This window comes from Lemur catta, chromosome 11 (genome assembly GCF_020740605.2).
Source record: "Lemur catta isolate mLemCat1 chromosome 11, mLemCat1.pri, whole genome shotgun sequence".
Taxonomy (NCBI): domain Eukaryota; kingdom Metazoa; phylum Chordata; class Mammalia; order Primates; family Lemuridae; genus Lemur; species Lemur catta.
Window position 1 is genome coordinate 93248144 of NC_059138.1, and position 17046 is coordinate 93265189.

Below are 17046 nucleotides of genomic sequence, written 5' to 3' on the forward strand. Positions count from 1 at the left end.
CCATGGCGAGCCCGTGCCAGAGGCAGAGGGAGCTGGTGAGACCTGAGGCCTGGGCTGCCCATGCTGTGAGTAGAAATGTCCTTTCACCTTCTGGGTTTGTCAAGTGTCACCACACACACGGTGAGAAACTGGTTTTTCTTCTGCAAGAGACTTCAACCTCAATTAGGAGACCGTGTCCACAGCCCACATTTGGTCCAGCCTCACAGTGACAATTCGCCTTTTGACTCAGACGCCGTCTCTGCACGGATGCCCGGCAGCTGTGATTACAGCTCTGAAGGGATCAATACGGCCGCTCTCGGGCTGTCACCAGGCCCTGCTGCTCTTTGGGGCCTTGCTAATTACCGACAATCAGCCTTGTCAGCTGGGAAGGCCAGCTGCTGGCTGCAAACGCAGACCCCTTTGCCTGCTTCTGTCCTGTAGTGAGCGGATGGGGCTCACAGAGACACTGTGGAAGCCCAGGCTGAGAGCCGCTAGGATTATTCCTGACCAACTGCTAGGATTTCCACTGACACTCAAAAATGGGGCTGTCTTTAATGAAAAGATAATTTAACCTACGGGTAGCATGCACCCCTCTGGACACTAACCCAAGCAAACCGTCAGGGACGAGCTGGCCTAACAGTCGTAGCAGTTTTCTTTCGTACTAGCCTTGTTTTTAATTAGTTTTTGCCCCTGTGCTACCTTTCTGGGCCTCCATTTCCTCATCCACTAAAAAGACCCGCTGGACCGTGTCCCGGCCTTCACCAAGGGGAAGGGCAGTGGGCTGGGTGTCGGCGGGGGCAGTGTGCGGCAGCCCCTCACCGAGCCCGAAGAGTACCTGTGACGTCCTATCTGTGCCGTGGTCTTGGCCAAGGAGGCTTCCCCAGCCTCCAAAAAAAAAGGAAAACCGTCCTGGGGAGAAGTGTGCTGCATTTGCAGGGTCACTGTCGCCGTTATGTTTACGAGTCCTTCACAAGCTTTGCTCACAACATAGCTAGTGTTTCCTTTCCATCAGCCCCCACCCAGAACCACTTCCACACGATGGAAAGTAGGACAACCAGAGGATGGGAGGGACGTGCACAGACGGAGTGGCTCTGAGACTGCCCCGTGCCTGCCGGTCACAGGGAAGGCATCAGAACGAATTAGAGGTCACACTCCTGGGTCCACCCAAGTCCTGCTGAATTCTGATCTCTAAAGGAATCGGCATTGTAAACAGGCTCTCTCCATGACTCTGACGCATGCTGGATGTGGTAGGCAGAATAATGCACCCCCACCTCAAGGATCCAGGCCGTAATCCCCAGAACTTGTGACTGCTACCTTACAGGGAGAAAGTGACACTGCTGATGTGATTAAATTAAGAGCCTTGACTAGGGGAGATTATCTTGGATTATCTGGGTGGACCCCAATCCCATCACATGGGTCCTTAAAAGTGGAGACCCACTTTCAGGTCTGTGGTCAGAGGAAGACATGACCACATAGAAAGGTCCGAGGGGTGGAACACAGCTGGCTTTGAAAATGAAGGTGGGGGCCATGGCCAAGGAATTCCAGAGGCCTCTAGAAGCAGCAAGAGGCAAAGAAACAGATTCTCACCTGGAGCTTCCAAGGTGTCAACTGAGGTTTCAGCCCAGTAAGACCTAGGTCAGACTTCTGCCCTACAGAACTGTGAGATGACAAACTTGTGCTGTGGTAAGCCACTACCATTTGTTACAGCGGCAGGAGAAAACAGGTGCACGGGAGGTCAGGGCCCCTGGTCCATGCGAAGCGGGAGGCTCGCTCCCCCGTCCCGCCTGGCAAGGCCGCCAGTGCTCTCACACAACGGCGTTCTGCAGGCCGAGCCTCGGCGTCTCCCTGCTGCGTGGGCCTTCTCTGATTCTCGGAGCCTTGGAGAAGACACTGCTGGAAAAGGAACTGCCTTCCTCCCCGAAGTTAGCAATGCTTTCCCGACCTTACGTCATGTACTCGACGTGAGAAGAATGAGGAAAGGGAGGGTGGTGGGTTCAATATAGTTCATCTTCCGTGCTAGGAACTAAGAGAGAAAATGCACCCGGCCCAAGTCACCCCAGTGGCATTTGTCCTGCAAGCCCAGTGGAACACAAGTTCCATCACACTGTCATCTGGGTCTGTCTCGTTCCCTGGTGTGAGCTCTGGCAGCGGGTTCATGTTAAATGAGGAGAATGAATTAAATCAGTGCATAGAAAAAACAGCATCTTCAGGTAAACTGTGGGCTGACGGACAAGCAGCACTGCTGTCCTCTGAAGCACGGTCACAACTGCCACCCATGCTGAGGACGGGACCCTGTGGTGGGGAAATCCCAGGCTCTGAGCTGCACAGATATGGAGCCAACGGGCAAGTGACCTCAGTTTCCTCACCTGTAAACGGGTGTATTAAAACGTCCCCTAATTCACAGTGTTGGTGTGAGAAGTCAACGAGCTAAGGCCCGGAAAGAGCGAGGCAGGGTGGCTGGCAACAGGGAACCCAACCTCCGTGTTAGCTGCTGTTGCTGTGTGAGAGCCATGGTCCCCTCTCATGTGGACTGCTGAGGACAGGGGGAGCCACGGTCCCCTCTCCCGTGGGCTGCCGAGGGTGGGTTAGGGGGGGAGCCACAGTCCCCTCTCAAGTAGACTGCCGAGGGCGGGGGGAGCCACGGTCCCCTCCCCTGTGGACTGCAGAGGGTGGGGGGGGAGCCACGGTCCCCTCCCCTGTGGACTGCAGAGGGTGGGGGGGGGAGCCACGGTCCCCTCCCCTGTGGACTGCAGAGGGCGGGGGAAGCACCCTGCCCACGGCGAGGGAGACACAGCTCTGGGGTCTGAATCTAGATCCTGCAGCGCCAGGACCAGGGTGTCCTAAGAGCTCGTTCTGTCTACTCTCTGGGAGAAATCCCCAGGACCTCGGTCCTGTGTGGAGCCCGCGCGTAGGGACAGGGCCCTCCCGCCTCACCTGGATCACGCCGCCCCCTTCTCCCCTGTTCCCAGCCAGAAAGGCCTCGGGCAGCTGCAGCATCTTCCCCAGCCAGTCCATCATCACGGTCTCCAGTTCCGTGCACGCCGGGCTCGCCGCCTGCGGGGGAGGGAGGGATCGACCGAGGGCTGGACGTTGCAGAATCGGGGGAGCAGCAGGAAGGTTTAACCTTCCCCTGAACCCCGAATTAAAATCACCCAATCTCAGATGCCGTTCAAATGCTTGAAAGAAGTTTCAGATACGTGTTCCTTGACAAGACTCGTGCAAGAAGAATGTAATAAACCTTACTCCACTGTGCCTTGCTACACAGGCACTGCGGGCTTGCTCACCTATTCATCGATTTGTTTCTAGAAAGCCCACGGGTGGGCTCTCCTCCACAGTCACCGGTGAATGGGAGAGGCACTGTACCGAGTCACAGTGGGCCTGGGGCAGCTTTCACCCTCTGGGCGTCCTTGGGGAAGCCATCAGTCTTGTTGCAAAAGCTCCCTATGGCTTTGGTCTATGGACTCTCCGCTCTCCTTGACACAGGAGGTGGCAGGCTGGCCTTGGGCCCCATCCAAAGATGGATTGAGCCTCCACTTTCATATAAGTCTCCACATAAGGGGCCTACGTTGTGCTCAAAGGTGCTCTCGTGCCTAGATGTGCACGCCGGCGTCGTGCTGCGTTGCTGGTAAGAGTGAGAGGAGTGCTTTTTCTCTCCCGGGCAGCCCTCCTGCCGGCCTCTGCCCCGTCCCGGCTAGCCTAGCCCTACTGGGAACCTGTGCCCTGTTAGGACCCACAAGTGCCAGGCAACACAGCCTGAGAGACACTGAGGCCCCCTCCAAAGCCCACGAGCAGTCAGACTGTCCTAGAATGAGCAGACATAACTGGATACTAAGGCCAAGCCACCCTGCAGGGACAGAATGGGTCTAGACCAGCCGAACTAAATGAAATGCACTATGATATCCAATGAAAAAACATGCCCCTTAGAAGAAGGTGTGCTCAGCCCAGGCCACACTGGCCGTGCCCGGGCCAGCTCTGCCCAGTGGAGACAGAGAGCCTGGGCGCCTGGCAGGGAAGTATGCAGACACTGGCAAGAGCAGGGATGGCCTCGTCACCCTGCCTGGGGGCCCTGTGATGCCAGCGCCCCCAGCCACTCCCCAGGCTCCAGCCTACAGAAGAGCCAGTACCATGCGGGTGAGGCAGGGTGGTCTCGGCTGGACCCGCTGCTCAGTGCTGTGGATTAGTAACAGATGTCTCCTTTGTCACCTCGGGCCCTCGTGCAGCAAAGCCCAATGCCCACGGGTCTACCCGGCGCCATGGCACAGACAAGATGGGCACTCTGGACCTAGCAGGCCGGAGACACGCCCTGGCCTTTGAAGAACTCCCCACGGTGTGGGCAGCCCTGAGCCCCTGACCGTTAGGCCGGCTCTGAGTCCCAGCTCTCTGCATTGGGGAGGACGGAGCTGTCCTGTAGCGCTGTGCCTGGAGGAGACAGCCACGGCAGAGCCAGCCCACGAGGGGCCTTTCTAGGCATTTCACCCCAGAGAGGGCGGGACTGCTGGGGTGGGGGCAGGAGCTGGGCCCATTTCTAGAGTCCCCTGCTCAGAGCACTCGGCACGTCTGATGGGCCCGGTGGGGCCTGTCCTGCAGCAGCAGGCCTGGCTGGGAACAGATGGAACGAGAGAGGGGCTGTAGGGTTTCTCAGGCTTCAGAGTGCATAGAAATTGTCTGGCCACTGGGAAGAAATGCAGATTCCCAGGCTCCGACTGCAGAAAATCTGGGGCCCCAGACTGGGATTTTAACTCATAGCAAGTGCTCCTAACACACTGCTGTGAAGAATTGGCTTTGAGTTGTTGAGACATTTCTCCGTTCGGCTCCTGTGTGTGCAGGTGCCACGCCCACGAAGGGCCCCCCCTCGACCGCCCCACTGTCGGTGGGGGCCGGGCTGCCGGAGCACCCGCACACTCACCCAGGAGAAGCCGATGCAGCCGATGGCCCCGCACAGCATGTCCGCGAGCATGGCCGGGTACGAGCTGGCCGTGGGGAAGTAGGCGAAGAAGTACGGGCTGTGCCAGTGGGTCACCTGTGCGGGAGGACGGAGCAGTTACTCAGGGGCGCAGGAAGCCGGGCCCAGGAGGGTGGGGACACAGGTGCCCTCAGGGCCCAGCCCACTGGCTGCATCCAGACCCCAGTGGGGGGTAGCGCAGTTCCCCAAACGTCGGCCACCCGGCACCTTCCTCCCCTCACTTTGTAGTGTTTCCATATCGCCTTACTGTCCCTACTTTAGACAGATGCCTTTTTTAAAATACTGGAATATATTTGCTGGCTCAGAAGGAAATTATGCCCCTAAAATTAAGGGGAAAGTCATCATTTGCCAAAACAAATGAGGTTTCTAAAAATGACACCGTGTTTCAAGTTTTTGCTAGGAGCTCTCATCAGTGAAAGTGCTGCCCCTGAGGCTGATGTCTTTCTGTTAAAAGCCTGGGTTTGCTGGGTTACCTCAGGCAGCCGGTGCCTCTCGGGGCTGCATCGTCCCCTCGGGTAGGATGGAAGCATGTGCTCCCGTGTGTCTTCCAGCTCTGCCACACAGAATCCCAGGCCCACCCCACGGCCCCCGACGGCTGTGGATGTGTTCTGACACCCCTGGTTGCTACAGATGGAAAGTTTGTGTCCCCCCTCAATTCATATGTTGAAATCCTAGCCCCCAAAGCGATGGTGTCGGGAGGTTGTGTCCGTGGCAGTGAGTATGTCACGGAGGTGTAGCCCCTGGGTGGGATCAGTGCCCCAGCAAGAGCAGACTGGCGCTAACTCTGCACTGCGTGTGGCTGCAGCGAGCATCTGCTGTCTGTAAACCAGGAAGGGGGCCCTCACCTGAGCCCAGCACCTGGGGCTCGGACTTCCAGCCTCCAGAGCTCCAGAACGGTGAGAAATCAGTGTCTGTTGTTTCAGGCGGGGTCTGTGTGCTCTGTTACAGCAGCCTGAGCTAAGACGCTGCCGGGTGACACGGTCTGGGCAAATGCGAAGCACCACTTCTTTGATACCACTAGTTATTAAGCACATATCACCCGCAGTGGGAGCGGTCCCCAGGTGCGCCGGCGTGCGGGGTGGGGAGGGGGCAGTGCGGGGGTGGGGGCCGGGGGACGCCAGAGGCAGAGGAGCGGTGCAGGCCGCATAGCGCACTCGGCACAGCAGGCTCAGGGCCCACAGGACGCTCAGCAGCTGGGAAATGCTTGGATTTCTTTTAAAATCAGAAGAAAAAAGTGAACTTTCAAGTCAAAAAAAGTCTGCAGTGTTAATGTACTCATCTTTCTGCCGGTGCATTGGTAAAGTATAATTTTTCATATTCCTAGGACAGCAGGGGCCCACGAAGGCAAAGGTGCCCAGGCCCGGAGAGCAAGACTGGGCCCTGGGCCTGGCCCTCCCTGCAGCCCCGGAGGCCCTGCCCTACCTGCCCCTTGGAAAGGACCAGGGTGACTGTTGATTGGGGACATACTCCGTCGCTCCACTCTGCACTGCGCTGTGACTGCCACACTGGCGATGGGGGTCTTACACTGCTCTGTACACGGGCACCCAGGCCCACCAGGTTTTCCCGCAGTCACACAGCTTGCACCCAGCGACCCTGCCCCAGAGCCTGAGGTCCCCCTGCTCAGCTCTGCGCAGCAAGTACCCACATGTAAAGGGGCAGGGGGACCGCAAACTCCCCCGCCTCCCGCACTCCCCGCCTGACATTTGCCCACACCTCCCCACAGAGGACTGGTGCCGAACAGCTTAGTGTGTTTGCACAACTTCTAGGCAAGAACAGGAATCCTGTTCTCCACTCAAACACCACAAATGCGGAGTGAACACCCCCTGGGAGACGAACCGTGAGCCGTGTGACGGGAGAGGCACTGCCGCTGAGGGGCTGGTCGCTGAGCTCCAGGGCCTGAGGCCGAACACCGCCCGGGGTCAGCGACCTGTCACCTGGGCTGACCGGTTGCCCAGTCAAGGCCTCAGTGATCTGCCTTTAAATGAGGGCGGGGATCTTGAGGGCCCCAGATCCCTGTCCTCTGACTGTCAGTGCCTGTTTTCATCGTCCTTGGTCCTTGCCACCACCAGAGCACAGGACAGTGAGGCGATCGGCCGATTCAGCCAGGCTGATGTGGCTGCATTAAATGGCAGGTTTGGCCACCCTCACAGGCACCTGGTCTGGAAGCGGAACGGCCAGGCCAGCTTCACAGAGACCCATTAATGGACAGGACTTCAGGTGAACTCCTTATCAGAGAAAATCGTATTGCGGAAGCATAGAGCCAAAGTGAAGTCCCTCTGAGTGCCAACTCCCTGCTCCCCTCTGAGTGAGGATCAGGGATGGTGCCAGGTCCTATCTGTGTTGGGGCCCCTCTGTGCACCTCGTGCTGAGCTGTGACCCACTGGCTTCAGAGAAAGAGGCTTGCCTCGGCGGTCAGCCTCTGGGGAGAAGAAATACCACACTGCCTCCTCTCAAATAAAATAAATAAAAGGTTTCTCCACACATGAGATTTACCCTTGCTAAACACAAGGATGGGAGGAGTATGCTTTATTTGGAACAATTAACTCATTTGAAGCCAGCCAGCAGGGCTGATTTCCTCCCCCTGCAGGTGATGATGCACTCCGTGTAACAGGTGACTTGGGGTAGGGGCTGGGCCTCCGGGGACCTCAGGGGGAGGAGCGCTCGCCACCCTTGGAGCCTGCGTGATTGGGGTTGGAATCCTGGCCCCATCACTGACCAGCTGTGTGACCTAAGGTGGCCCACAGTTGCCTCACCTGTGAAATAGAAACGACACAGTTTTCTCTGCAACCTGGCTGCGGTGACGATTCCTCGAGCTAATGTGTGTGACCCGCCCAGTGCCCAGCCCTGCTGTGCTCTGACCTCAGGCACACACGTACCCCCGGCATGATTATCTTCTCAATGTCATTGATGATGTCCTCAAACGTGTCTGGCTCCTGGGGGGCGGTGGCAGGGATAAGGGGCCGCAGGTAGCCAGGCTCCACATCGGGGTAGACCTGGCGGCTCTCAATGCCTTCCATGTAGTTAGCCACGTAGTCCACCATCTCTTTCCCTCTCCTTCGGAATTCACTGGAATTCATGGCGGCTGGGCAGCGGTGAAAACTGCAAAGAGAGACAACACAATGCAGCTGGCAAACCTTACAACCTCTGCACTGGAGGGCAGGGACTCCAAGCTGGCCGATGGGCAGGGCCACCTGGGCAGTGACCCACATACCCTGACAGCCACCCAGGTCCCAAGTCAAGGCCGCCTTCTACCTCTGGTTAAGGTAGAAATGACACTGGGTTTGAATGTTCCTTTTAAGCTTTGCCAGTCTAATAAGAATTAATGATTCTGTGTTGCTTTTATTAAGATTAAACAGTTCTTTCATGTTTCTTTGTCGTTTGGATTTCTTCTTTTAGGACTGGCTTGTTCACTGCATTCTTTTCCACTAGGGCGTTAGATACTCTCTTATTTTGTTGCAAGGGTTCTAAAATATCAATACTTCCACCCTTATGTCTGACATGTTTTGTGGACATTTTCTTTATTTTTGTTTGACCTAATTTTGCTTATCATTTTATTCTGATCTATAAGAACTTTAATATTTATGTGGTGAAATCTCATAATCTGTATCTTGTGTGTGACTATTACAAGTTGCTTTTAAAGTAAATATCCTAGCGATATTCACGTGCCCTGCTGGGGAGCCATGCATGCCACGTGGCAACCGGGAGCCGTGGGAGGGGACTGGTGCACGGTGAGGGTGGTGCTCGGCTTGGGGCACCAGCCCCGGGTGGCGGTGCCGTGTCCAGAGCAGCGTGTCTCTGGAGAAAACAGACAAACACAGATCACATCCTCCAAAAGAAATACTCTCAAAGTGTAAACTAAGAGCTGGTTATTATTTTACAAATCAGTCTCTGTCATTTACTTGCAGATTATTTCCCACACAGACCTTTTCAGAAGGCTCTTAGTGCAAAGCCACAGAGAATCTCGTACTCATTTGGTAGCTATTTGATATTTCACAGCCCCAGGCTGGGCAAATATTAGCTGGAAGATGGAGACTGTGATAAAGGCTGTGGCTTATGCCTCTCCGGGCCCTTGAAACAGCTTCTGTTGACATAATCTGATCGGCGTCGGCAGAGGAGCACAGCACGGCACTTCACGCACGGCCCCTGCCGTGCACAGCCCGGGCACAGCCAGCCGGCGCCTTCCTGGATCTCCGGCTCGATGTCTTTTGCATCCGTGACAGTCACAGCTCATCTCTAACCCCACATGCTCCAGGAAGAGATGAACCCCCTGAACGCCCTCAGATCTCCTGACAGATCGTAGGGTGGGTTTTTGGTAACTTTTCCCACTGATGTCCGTTACTAACTGTGGGCTTCTCCAACCTCAACTTATTTATTTTTGTATTCTCAGCACCACTCACAGGTTCCAGACCACAGCGAGCACTGGACGTTTGCTGAATGATGAATGAGTAAATAAACGAATGACCTTTGGTCCTCTAAACATTTATTTCTGTAACATACGTTGGACCCCACTCTCTGCCTTTAAGACAGCCCAGACCACCAGCCCATCACACGTCTGCCACAAAAAGCGAGTCACCGGAGATAGTAGTGATTCAGGAACCACAGCCCCCTCCCACCAAGGAGTCCTGACCCACTTCCACTGTGGCCTCTCAGGTCTCAGTTCATTCCAAGCCTCCAGCCTCTAGGACTCAGTTTCCACAGCCTGGGCTCCTCTGCCTCAGCCACCTGGCCAGAACCCAGCCCAAGCCCCTGGACGACGTTTCTACGGGTAATGGGGGTGGGGGCATTCAGCCTCCGTGGAACCTCGTGCAGAATTTGCCAGTGACACAAACCTGACCCTGCCAGGACAGCTCCGCCCCGCTGTGCGTGAGTGAGTCTGTTCCTATGTGCCCAGGCTGGGGACAGCACACAGCCCTGTGCCGTCGTCCTGCTAGTACACGGGAGACACGGTGCTGCTTCAAACCCTGGGACACTGGAGACTTTATTAGATCTTTCTTTCATTTTCTGTCTTGATGGAAAAAGCCGTGTTGACTTTTTAAATACACAATTCCAGAAAAAAATGAACCATAATTTATGTTTCAAAAAACGCTCATCCTTCTGGGACTGAGGCCCTGTCTCTCTCTTTTCCCCTCAAGCGTACATTATAAACCTAGGCACAAAACAAGTTTGGCTGACCTTCCCCTGAATTGACTGGTTCCTTGAACATTTTCTCTGTGGGTTCAAAGAGCACAAAAAAAAAAAACCCAGTAGGAGAAATGTTTCCAACTAAGACAATACAGAAGTTCTAGCCATGAGAGCTTTCTAATAACAGGAAAAATGACTGATAATTTGCTTCAAAAAAAAAACAACCCTCTAAGTTCTTTTTTAACCCTTAAGGCACTGGTTAATCAGCACGCTACCAAGGAGCTTTGGGTAAATGCTTTGTCAGGGACCGTGAGGCACACGAATAATCAGAGTCACACGAATAATCAGAGTCAGCGCTAGAGAGGCCTTTGGCACGCCACCAGGCCTCAGGCAGACCTCAGGTCAAGGTCGCCTCTTCCAGTTACTGTGCGACCTTCAACCTCCAAGCTTCCCGAGGCTCCTTCTCAGCCTCTGTGAAAGCAAACAATGCATGAAAATACCTCCCTTCTGGTCGGGGAGTTTACATGAGATCACGTGGTGCTGCCTGGCGCAGGGCCAGTGTTCGCAAAAACGTTTTTATTAATATTGGGGAAAATAGGGGGGAGGGAAGAGGGGAAAATAAGAACTACTTGCTGCTCAATTTTTCTGTAAACCTGAAACTGCTATGAAAGTCTATACATTCTTTTAAAAAGCAAAAAAGAAAATTATTAACTGAGCAGAAGTGCCTCCTGTTGGGGCGTTTGAGCCCAGCTCTAACCCCGTCCCTCCCTTCCGTCTGTGACACGGCGTCTGTGACATGGCGTCTCGCCACACTTCTCTCCGGGGCTCTCGAGATCATCTGTTTACAAAACGGAAACCCCAGTTTTGCAGCTTGTTTTTATTGGTCTGTGAGACTCAAACGGTGCTGACTCCCTCTTCCCATTCTCTGACGAGATGACAGTCAGGGACCCGGCACGAGCCCCGTGCTCGCGTGTCTTTGCACACACAACCGCTTTTCTGGGAGACCGTTCCTCCAAGCCAATGACCCCACACGCTTGACCTCAGGCCGCTGTGGTGTTCCTCAGAATGTCAACCCCACATGAAGATCCTACGTCACTAAGGGCCTCAGCATGTGAGCTTTATAAGCTGCACAGACAGAAACTTTACAGACTCCCGCGCGTGGGTGGAAAAGGTTGATACCGCAGCAACACAAATGGAAAGTGTTCTGGCCAGTGGCACGGTGCCACAGGAGGGGCAGTGGACTCTTCATCCTGGGTCCTCTGTTTCCATCTTTAGCTCCACCTCTTGCTAGCTGGGTGACCTTAGGCAACTGAGGAAGGTCAGTTCAGCTCCCGGGGCCCCGGGGCCCCACTCCCACCCCCAGACCGGAGGGACGGGGCAGACTGTGCTGCCAGGGTCCAGGCCATCTGTACAAAGCCGCCACCTGCTCAGTCTTGCGAGGCGAGTGGGCGCCAAGGGACAGACTGAGCCGGTGTCAGGACAAGGGCAGCCCCTCTGCCCTCCAGCCTCTCACTGGCAAAACCCTGCCAGAAACCAGGCGTCCTGGGGCGTACACAGCACGGTCTGTGAGGGTCAGGATGGGGAGAGAGAGATCTGTCGGCAGAAAGACCCAAGACGGGTTGTGTCTTAATTCACGTAATGCTTTACTAGGTGGGTGCTATCACTCTCCTCACTCTAGGGAGGAGGACTCTGGATCCCGGAGGTGCGGAAGGTGGTCCCAGGTGTGAAGCTGGCTGTAGCAAAGCAGAGGCAGAGCCCACGTTTCCTTTGTCCTTTATGCCAAAGTGTCCCTATTTATAATTCACATAATTAAGCCAGGGGACCTTAGACCCAACCCCCTGCCACACACACCCCCTTACCACTTTCTTATACTCATACCACTCCTTTTATATAAATCTGGTTTTCTTGTTTAAATAGGAACACTCTCATTGGTTTACAAAGTGGCTGACGTTTCTATGAACTTACACGTGCCGAGGACTACGTTAAGCTCTTTGCATCTGTTCTCGTATTTAATCTTCATAACCTCGTCAAGTGCCATTTTCCCCTTTACCAGACGACAGGGCTGAGGCACAGAGGAGCTACGCAGCTTGACCAAGACTCTACACCTACTGCAGCCAGGTCAGGTCCACAGCTGAACCAGACAGCCTGGCTCCCACAGGCGCCGGAGAGAACGCCGAGGCGCAAACATGTGCACAGAGCGTACCTCACAGACATGACCAGAAGCACATGGCTTGTTGACATCCCAGAAAAAAGCATAGAGTAACTTTAGGATTAGAAACTTGAAAAACCAGTTGCTCCTGGAGCCTCAAGGAAAGGATTCTCGAGTGGCCCTCAGATGCTTGGAGTTCCGGTCCCTTGCAAATGGGAAGTAGAAGCGGATGGGCTGGGCAGCTGTCTGCCAGAGGTGTGACCAAGGCCCAGGACGCTGAGCTCGCCGAGCCCCCGGCGTAGTCTGTTCAGGCAGCTGTGATAAAGTACCCCAGACTGAGTGTCTTATAAACAGCAGACATTGATTTCTGGAAGTTCTGGTGGCTGGAAGTCCAAGACTAAGGCACCGGCAGATTGGTGCCTGGTGAGGCTCGTTCCTCACAGACAGCACCTTCTCCCTGTGTCCTCACATGGTGGAAGGGGTGAGGGGTCACTCTGAGGTCTCTTTATAAGGGCACTAATCCATTCAGGAGGGCTCTGCCTCCATGGCCTAATTGCCTCCCAAAGGCCCCACCTCCTGTTACCCTCACCTTGCGGGTTAGATTTCACCTTGCGGGAGATGTGAATGCATCTCCACTTTCCGTCTGTACCGCGGCCGCTGTACTAGGTACCACACGCGATAGTGACGAGAGTACCAGATAACTTACACGGTAGATGCTCAAAGCATCATTTCACTCCCCATACCCCATGCCATTTCAGGAGGAACTGAGCCTACCGCCGCAAGGGAGTTGCTGTGCAGAGAGGAAGTCCTGCCAGGGTCCCAGCAAGGGGCTGTTCCTGCCCCACCCAGGAAGCCTCCTGCTCTCTGGTCAGGTTGGAGAACATCCCTGCCCACTCAGGCAGGCTGCAATTGAGAGTAGCACACTCTTCGATATTTCACTTCCACAAGATAGTCTTCTTCCTCTTAGCCTTGGAGAGCGGAAAGGACAGTGGATTTGGGTTCAGAGGAAACGGGCCTGAGTCCTACCTCTGCTGCGGGAGGCTGTGCAGCTGCCGGCTGACATCTTGGCTTCTCTGAGCCCGGGTCTGCTCACATGTAAAACTGGGCAGTGAGATGATGCAGGCAGAAAGCACTTTGGCCTGCAAACCTGCATCTAATGATTATTATTGTGGAAAGAAAGGCAGGAGCCTCTTCTCCTGAGCTGCCGGGTCATTTGGCTGCGATAGGAACACCCACAGCAGCACAAGAGAAATAGAAAATTTTCGCAATAGACAAAGATCAAAATCCAGGGGAAAACCTTGCTCCTTGGCTGACGTGAAAAAGGAAGGCACTTTGCTCTGCTATTTCTTATTCACTCCCTGTGTACAAAGCAATGCCCCGTCTGCGTCTTTTCTTGGCCAACAGTTCGCTATGGAAAGGAGCCACAGAGAAGTTTATGTCTTGGTTTTCAGTTTTACTCCCATGAGAAAATACTACTATTTCCACTCACATTTCTGTAACCATGTTGTGACCTAAGTTAAAGCTGACTGGAAAAATTCATAACTTGAGCGATTTTGAAAGATGAAAAAAGAACGTCAGGAACATTAAACTCACTGATATTATTTCAATTTAGTCCTGACCATAAACAATTCAAATAGTTGCAATGGGGACATACATTTTTTCTGGATTCTTTTCTCACCTGTATGCCTCCCTGCCACACGCGTGACTGCATTACCACAAGCCCTTATCTACCTGCTGAGCAGGATGTCACAAGGTCACTGCGACACCTCCTTGTTCCGTCAGCCCTTGCTGTCATGAATAGCACGGCCATGACTAGATGGCAGCGAACTACACCATCATGACAGAGGTCACACCTATTGAGTCTGTTCCTCAAATACATTAATTCCCGAATGGACTAAACGGTGTGAGTTGTGCAGTTGTTTTTGTGTGTTGCCAATTGCTTCCAGAAAAACTAGAATGACACAGAGATGTCACCCATCATCAAAGCATGGTCAGCATGAACACCTCATCTCTGTTAGCTTTTGTCATTCAAATTTTATTACTTCCATTCATGTTTGCTATCTTTAAAGGTTTATATAAGAACCATCCAATAATTTTAACTTTTCTCCTGTGTTTTCATTTTATTTCAGTGTGTTATTCCAGAGAGACTTCGCTTAGATGGAGCGCACTCTCCTACTACCTTCAAAAAATTGTTTGCCCTTATTATTGCCTCAGTTCTTCCCCCTTTCTCTGATGCTCGTGAAATCACGTTAATAGTTCACAAAAGGTCACAACCATCTGCCTTTTCCTATAGACGTGAGACTATTCAAATTACATTCTAGCTGGTTGCTTCTTTTCATAATAGTCATAATATCCTGGGACTATGTCACATATTGCTTTATTGTCTATTATAAACACAGGACACCTGGCATCGTGACTCTATTTAGTAAGCTTTGGCACACCCTTTGGGGAGTCTCGCTTTTTTTCATGAACGAGTTCGGTGGTAAATATTGACTTGTCAATTCGTTGTGAACTCTTCATTATCCCTCCTATCGAACAGTGGCTGCCTCTCACCGGGTGTTGCCAAGGAGCCTACACTTGAGGCTCCCCCGAGTCAAATCCTGACAATACGTTGACACTTGGTTGCCGCATTCTTTTGTCCAGGAAAAGACACAAACCAGTATTGCCTGACCTTATCCGGTAAGCACTTGCTATGTGTTATGCCACTGGACACTCTCACAACCCTGCAAGGTGAGTAGTGTTATTGCTGCTGAACTGCCCACGGCCACACACCAGTGATGGGGGGTGTGGGTGCCGGCGTTTTGAAGACAGCCTCTTCCCATCACCCCTATGGCCCGGGCGGCCGCGTGCACCTGCACTGCCAGCTCCCACCAGGCCTGGGGAAGGCAGCGTCTGCAGCCCAGAGTGTCGTCCAGGGGTCCTGCCCGTTCTCTGCACACAGAACAGGAGGATGGGGCTTCAGGCAGACGCTGCCGACAGGCACACGACTCCCGCCCCACCTGAGCCAGTTCCAGCAGAAACAGGCAGGGGCTGCACAACTCTGCTCTTCCCTGTGTCCCAAGAGAAGTGCCTCTCCCCTACCTCTTCCAAAATAAAATAAGTGTTGACTAGTTACTGGCCCCAGGGCCCTGGTGTAAGCACCTCACCCAGATTCTCGCAATCTGGACTTCAGCTCTGCACAGTAGCAGAGTTATCCTTTCTTTGGAAATGAGGAAATGGGCTCAGGGAAGCACGTAGCTTGTCTAAGCACACACAGCTCCGAAGTGGCTTTTATAACCTTGCCTGTCTAAATCAGAAAACCAGACCTTTTCCCTTTTGCCCAGGGCCTGGCATATATGAGGACCCTGAGCCGCCTCTCAGAACGCGGTGGGACTTTAACCTTCCCACCAGGGCCTGTGCTGCCTGCTGGGCCCACCTGCCGGGAGGCGCCTTTTGCTCCCCAGCGTCTTCCTCCAGAAATGCTGACGAGCACTGAGAAAAACAGGACCGCTCTTCTGAAATATGCAGGGAGTCTAGTTTTCCTGGAGCCCTTCCCCAAACTAGCCAACTCAAGTTGTGTTTCCAAGAGGACAGGGTAAAGCCTTCAGAATAATCAGCATCGTGAAGAGGAGAAAACAAACTAAAGCCCCAGGCTGTTTCTCTGGATTCCTGACGGTTTGAAGGGGGTTTGCCTTATTTTAATTATTTTAATCACACTGGCTGGGTGCAGAGGCCTGTCCTCTGTGTGCCCAGGAGGGAGGAAGACAGCCACACCCCTGCCCCTACAACGCCATCACTGTTCCAGGACCAGCTGCCCTCAGCTGGGACTCACAGGCTGCCATGCAGGGCTCCAGTGTCCCCAAGAAAAGGAGTCCATTTGTCTCTGGCACCCTTGACAAAGCCAAAGAGGGCCAGAGTTTATGCTGCAATTGTCACCTTTCAGAGGGGAAGCGCTGCTTATTGGAATAAGTCATCTGCAGTGAGCTGAGCTCTTGGGGTCTTTTTCCTTGGAAACTGGAGAAAACAAGCTATGGAGGATGCAGCAGACCACTTAGCATTTTCAATGCCCTTGCTCTTTCCTACCTACAGTTTACTTGCTCATTCATAATAGAGCTCCCATTTATTGAACACCTACTGTGTGCCTGTGCCTTTAGAGACTCAGACCTGATTTTCCCCACATCCCTGGGGGTTGATGCCGTTGGCTGCCCCCCACCCCCACCCCCGTGCCCGCCGAGGGAGAGGGTGTGGGCCGGGGAGCTGTGACCTGAGTGGAGACCCGGCTGTGGGGTGGCTTGGCCCCCGCCCTTCCCTCCACATCATGCGGCCTCCGCGGGCTCTGCAGGCACACGAACAGGTCTGGAAAATAATTTCCACTCACTTGGTTACATTGCTCTCGTGGCTCAAGGAACACAGGCTAAAAACAATCAGAAGTTTCTAATTCTTTGCCTGACTACTTGTTGCTTGGAGATGGCTCAAAAAAGCAGACTGACCTAGGTTGGTGCCTGTCTTCTAGAAAAGTTCCTGCAGCACCCTGCCACCTGCCCCACTGCAGCCGTCCCCATCTGCAGAGCCTCCTTCCCCTTGAAGGAGGGGAAATCGCACAGCTAGGATCACCGGCAGACCACCCGCCCAGACCCAGGGTCCCCGCCACCTGGGACCTGGGCACTGGAGTCTGGCCCGAGCCCTGAGGACAAAGCAGTACTCACAGGCAGCAGGGAGGTGCTTGCTCTCTGTCCCCTTCTCTCTCCTTCCTCAGTGACAGTTAAAAGGCACAGAGGATGTGATTGCCATTTATGTAGACAAAGTGTCCGCCTCCGCGAAGCCAATCAGAGCGGCTGGCTGTGCATTATTTACC

The 17046-nt window shown here is 53.9% G+C and overlaps 1 protein-coding gene across 2 annotated transcripts in view; it reads right to left on the bottom strand.

Annotated features, from left to right (window-relative positions):
- DDC (dopa decarboxylase) overlaps positions 1-17046 on the bottom strand; it is an 80103-nt gene that overhangs the window by 56175 nt on the left and 6882 nt on the right. Inside the window, exons 1-4 of one of the 2 annotated variants that reach the window (XM_045564734.1) lie at positions 16898-16955; positions 7819-8041; positions 4886-4999; positions 2914-3033 (exon numbers count right to left, since the gene is read on the bottom strand). In XM_045564734.1, the coding sequence (XP_045420690.1) occupies positions 2914-3033; positions 4886-4999; positions 7819-8019 (435 nt within the window). In that variant the 5' untranslated portion in view covers positions 8020-8041; positions 16898-16955. Of the gene's footprint in view, positions 1-2913; positions 3034-4885; positions 5000-7818; positions 8042-16897; positions 16956-17046 lie in introns of those variants that run through there. The other variant, XM_045564733.1, reaches the window with a different exon arrangement.